Source organism: Hippopotamus amphibius, chromosome 10 (assembly GCF_030028045.1).
Source record: "Hippopotamus amphibius kiboko isolate mHipAmp2 chromosome 10, mHipAmp2.hap2, whole genome shotgun sequence".
Lineage (NCBI taxonomy): Eukaryota > Metazoa > Chordata > Mammalia > Artiodactyla > Hippopotamidae > Hippopotamus > Hippopotamus amphibius.
In genome coordinates, this window is record NC_080195.1 from 29,364,768 (window position 1) to 29,370,046 (window position 5,279).

Genomic DNA, 5,279 nt, shown 5'->3' on the forward strand with positions numbered 1-5,279 from the left:
ATATGTTGGAACCTAATCCCCAATGTGATGGTATTGGCATGTCATTAGGTCATGAAGGTGGAGCCCTCATGGATGGGATTAGTGCCCTTTTAAAAGATTCCCCAGAGATTCCTCACTCCTTCCACCATGTGAGGTTACAGCCGAGATGCAGTTTATGAACTAGGAGGTGGGCTTTCACTAGGCACTGAATCTGTTGGTGACTTGATCTTGGACTTCCCAGCTTCCAGAACTCCAAGAATCTTAATGAATTTCTGTTGTTCATAAGCCACCCAGTCTCTAATATTTTGTTATAGGAGCCCAAATGGACTAAGACACCAGATCAGGGCCTTAATATGATAGGTGCTCAACAAATATGAGATGATCAATGAACAGAAATATTCCCTTCTTCTCTGGGTTTTTCCCCCCTCTTTGCTGAGGCCAGACCAATGCTTCATAAATAGATGGAGAGAGAGAGAGGGAGTGCTTTGCAGATAAATGAATTGTAGCAGTGAGAAATCAGCACAGGAGTTTTGTAAAGACTAAAGCTTTTATTTCAATCAGGAGTCATTTACTTTCAGAAGCTATTCCTCTGAGTCCTTTGCAAAGAGGACAGCCTCATTGATGCTCTTAGTGATGTAATCTATGTTGTAGGAATTGATACAGGTGAAGTTGATCCGACCATTCTTGGGGATATAGATATGCTTTTTCCTGACCAGGTATTCCACCTGTTGGGCTGGTGAGAACAATAGGGTCTCAGATCCTGGGGTAGCCACCTCTAGCTCCCCTCTGACCCAGGGTGAATGATGGAGGCTAGGGAGTGTCAGCATTTCTGGGGATCCAGAAGATTCTTTAAAGCAGTTCTACTTTCCTCAGGAAAGAATCAAAACCTGGGGTGAAGCTAGGGATTGGTCACCTAGTCCATGAAGCTTATGCTCAAATACAAGCCCAAATGCAGGGTCAGAAAGGGGGAAGCTGTCTCTTCCTAGACACTTACAGTTGAGTCCAAGGTAGCTATGGGACCCCTTCTGCTCAGTAATGTGATCCCAGGAGCCTGGGGTTCCCAGGAGCCGGAGCTTCTCCTTCACCTTTTCCTTGGTCATCATGATGTTCTCTACAACCCCTTCCAGACTCTGTTTCCTGCCAAGGGAAGGACAGCAAGAAATTAAGAGTATAAGGTCTCCCCGAGCCCTCAACCTCCTCCCTTTCTCCTCTTCTCCTTTCAAAAGTGATGGAGCCAGGCATCCACCTGGGATGATTATAAGTGGGAGGGGGTTTCAGCCCGTATTAAAGTAAGCAAGCAAAATAGACTCTCAGGCAGACTTTGCCAGAGCAGCAGGCCCTTGGTGCTTCCTCATACCCTCCTGCAATCTGGAAACGTTCAAACGATTCAATAATAATTTGACCTGTGTCCAAAAAGAGCATCCTATTACCACCGCCCCCCCCACCCAAGGCTGGGCAACGCTTGGCATAGCCACTGCCACTGGTACACAGTGGCTCCTCAGTAAAGAGCAAAGAGGCAACATGGGCAGGAAGAGAAGCAGCCACTGCACCCTGTGGGTCAGCGAGTATCCAGAGGCTCTGCCCACCCAGCCTGCCCCCTACCTCCCCCTTACCATTCTGCCTGCATAGCAGGGTTACAGAGGACAGAGGTGATAATGCGAGCACCCGTGGTAGGAGGGTTTAGCCACAGGGCCTGCGCAAAGTTCATCAGCTGGGAGAGGACGTGCAGCAGGAGCTGGTTGTTGAGTGCCACCACCACGAGGATCCCCACTCCTTCATCTGCAGCATTGAGACAGACAGCCTATCTCAGCCTCCCCCACCATTCCCGGGCCATGCCCTCAGTCTCTGCCTCCAGCCTTGCAGAGGAGACGGCTGGACTTCAGGGCCCTCCACCCAGTCCAGCCAAGCTGGCATCCAGGCCCCAGGAAGTTGCCACAGGCTCCTCTTGTAGAAAAAAGTAGCCACAAGTAAGAGCCTTAAAGGTGGAAGGGGCTTGAAAGATCACAAAGTCCCATCCCCTCATCTTACAGTTGAAGAAACAGAATCCTAAGGGGGGTGAGATCATTTAACTGCAGTCAGTTTTAGCAGCTGAGCAGAGATGGTACCACAGAATCTGACTCGTAGCTCAGTGCCCTTCCCTTCTGCCTATGGTGCCCTCTCTGGAGGCCCTGGTTCTCTCCAGAGGGTAGGAGATGTCAAACACGTCACTTGTGCCCAGGTGGGGCACCACCATGCCCTCCTTTCTCTTCTGCCCATGTTGTACCATAAATGCCAAAATTCTTGGACAGAGACTGGCTGCAGAAGAACTCAAAGCCTTGAGACACAAAGTGTTGTAAGAATCCAGCATCTTCTTCCAGGTCACCGGTGGATAAACCTTGATAGGGAATGTCAAAAAATGGAAATATCTGCTTGCTCTGTAGAAGAAAGGAGAGTGACAAAAGGAAGGGACTGGTGGAGGCACGGGAGGTGGTGAGAGGGTGGAGAGCCAAGCAGAAGGGCGGGCTCACCTTCATCAGGATCATCAACTGTGTCCAGTGACTCTGTGTTAGCGTGCAGTTGCCAATGTTCCCAATCACAAAGATAGAGCCGTGCGGGGCCTGCTGCAGGTAGAGACTGTCTGGTCAGGCGCTTCCCCTACCACGTAGGTCGTGGCACCGGGACATTGGGAGGAGGCGTGGTCCTCCATGTTGGTTCCTACTAAAGGGCTACAAATCCAAGCCTAGAAAAGGCCTTGGATGAATGGGGTGGGGAGGGGAGGAAGGGAAAATTGTAAATTGGTTCTGGGGAGGAGTTTCTGAGCGGGGCACCTCTACCTCCACCACATTGAGGAGCATGTTGGGGTCCAAGCACAGCTGCATGGAGTCCCAGAAGGTGTGTTCATAAACGGTAAAGCCCATGTCCTGGAAGATGGGTCCATGCGGTTCTGTGGGAAAACAGCCCCCACCAGCTAGTATATGGCAAGTAGAGAGATGGAGGCAGACTCACCAGAGAATGAGCCTAGGGCTGGGGGGTGGTCAGTGGCTGAAGATAGGACAATGACAGGAAAAGGACAAGCATACCTTGGCTTGTCCACCATTTCTTTCATGACAGAGAGTGCGGAGGACAACAGTGAAGGTTGCAAATGGGGTGGGAGTCGGGAACAGGGGACAGGGGTCTGCTGTCGCCCTGATGTGCCTAACACTCACCTTTTTGAGAAGAAATGATGTAAACTATTGGAGAATCCTGACGCCAAGTTTTGAGGAACTGGGCCCCAAGCTGGAAAGCACCGCTGTCACCCACAGTGTGCACACCCCCTGCCTGCCAGCAAAAAAATAAGCAAAAGTAGCACCTGCGGGCACTGATGTTTCCCAGACAAATTTGGGGAAGGAGGATCACTTTCTCTAGAAGGTCAAGGCAATGTGCTCCAACACATACACTTCCATTGACTGATTCAACCAGGCACATACTATGCATTTGGGATGCCTTGGGAGCAAAAAGAGCACCCTCCACCCTCATGGTGCTCACGTCCATACCAGGCATGGGCAGCCTTTGTCTACAAAGGGCCAAGTAGTCAATATTTTAGGCTCTCAGGCCACATAACTACTCAACTCTGCCTTTAGAGCAGAAGGCAGCTCTCGACAAGACAAACAAATATCGTGGCTGTGTTCCAACAACATTTTCTGGACACTGAAATTTGAATTTCATATAGTTTTCATGTGTCCCAAAATGTTATCCCTCTTTTGATTTTCAACCATTAAAAAACATAAAACCATTAAAAAAAAAGAGTGATGGTGATACCTTCACAACTTCAGATTCAGATCATCCCCTTCCTGAAGAGCTTGCCCATCAGCATGTGGGCTGGTGGGGAGAGCCCTGGCTTTGGGTCCTGATCCTGTCTCTGCCCTCCAGTGACCAAGCTTGGGACTCTCTGAGCCTCAAAGGGGCCCTCCAAGATTTCTTTCAGGTTTACGATTGTACAATCCCCAATCCCCGATTTCTCTTCCTTGTGTCTCCGTGGGTAAGGGAAGGGCCCTGCTTCTCACCCTGTTCTCCACAATGACTTGGCTGTTCTTTCCAAAGAGGAGGTTCAGGGAGGCCTGGATGAATGATTTCATGCCCGTCACTGGCGTGTACTCATAGTTCAGGGAGGGATCCTGGGCGATCTGCATTCGGGTCTTGTGTACCACGGACGACACCCAGGGTTGGCCTTCGCTAGTCATGCAGACTGTGAGGGGCAAAGAAGAGGGGGCTCTGGATGCCCACCTCGGTGCCTGCGACTTTGGGCTCTGCAGACAGCCCACAGATTTGTCCTGCCTCTCTTGGGGCTTTGGGAAGTTGCCTAGGAAAAGACAACTTTCCTTTCCTTCTCCCCCTTTATAAAAACAATGTGTTGTTAGTGAATGTGTCTAATTTTCATCTTTAAAAAAAAAAGAAACCTATGTCATTTAAAGGGCAAAAATGATAGACAATGCAAGAGTTATAGGTACATGAGATTGAACAAAGGTGACACTGACTTTCACCGTGGCAAGGGCTGGCTGCATCCCAGACAGTCCATTTTAGGAGCCATTCTTGGTTCAGAATCAGAGAAGGGAGGGGGTAGAATGAAGAGTATGAAGAAAGTACAGTGTCCACTTAGGCCCCAAGCATAGAGCTACAGGGTAGGATACAGCTCTTACCAAATCCGGGAACCCGCGGAGAAGGGCAGAGGGCACAGAATGATCCGGGGGGTTTTCTGCTCTTTTCCCCACTGGGCAATTCTGTTAGCAGGAACAGACCTCTCTGTCTGCGGAGGCCTGGGATCTCTCCCGATCCCTCTGTGGCAGTGGGATACTGCTCTCCTACAGGCAATGACAGTACACTACATCTCACACTCCAAAACTACGAGGCACCTACCTTTATAGGCCAGGAACGTCTTGTTAGGGTGGTCATCTTGTTTGTAGGTCTTTAGCAAGCTGCCTTCTAGCTTCTTGGCTAGGGGCACATCCGTGAACACGGACAGAGTGGGCATTGTTTAGGGAAAGTAGAGCCAAGACTATGCTTCTACTCCTGTGCTCTTCTCCCAAAGGCTTCTGCCCAGCAGCCTTCCTCCAAGTCTGGGCCAGACAGATCAGCCTCTTCCCAGAACCTTGGCAGCTCCAAGGCAGAGGCTCCAGACAACTGGTCACCAGAGCAACAGAACACCACCACTCACTGTCTCCGCGGTGGCCATCCTCAAGGGCTATGGGAATATTCCAAGACACTTGGGGAGAACCCTCTAAGAGAGAGGACTGGGGGAGGGTGTAGGGAGGATCTGGAATTTCCAGGCACTTCTCCCTAACTCA

The 5,279-nt window shown here is 50.3% G+C and overlaps 1 protein-coding gene across 1 annotated transcript; it reads right to left on the reverse strand.

Annotated features, from left to right (window-relative positions):
* Positions 1–514: 514 nt before the first annotated feature.
* On the reverse strand, positions 515–5,075 carry GOT1L1 (glutamic-oxaloacetic transaminase 1 like 1). Its single transcript, XM_057697631.1, has 9 exons — positions 4,852–5,075; positions 4,002–4,183; positions 3,165–3,276; positions 2,793–2,902; positions 2,487–2,579; positions 2,243–2,393; positions 1,593–1,758; positions 974–1,116; positions 515–712 (listed from the first exon to the last, which is right to left on the reverse strand). Exons 1-9 carry the CDS (start codon positions 4,964–4,966, stop codon positions 561–563), a joined length of 1,224 nt encoding a protein of 407 aa, XP_057553614.1. The 5' UTR covers positions 4,967–5,075; the 3' UTR covers positions 515–560.
* Between the last annotated feature and the right edge of the window lie 204 nt (positions 5,076–5,279).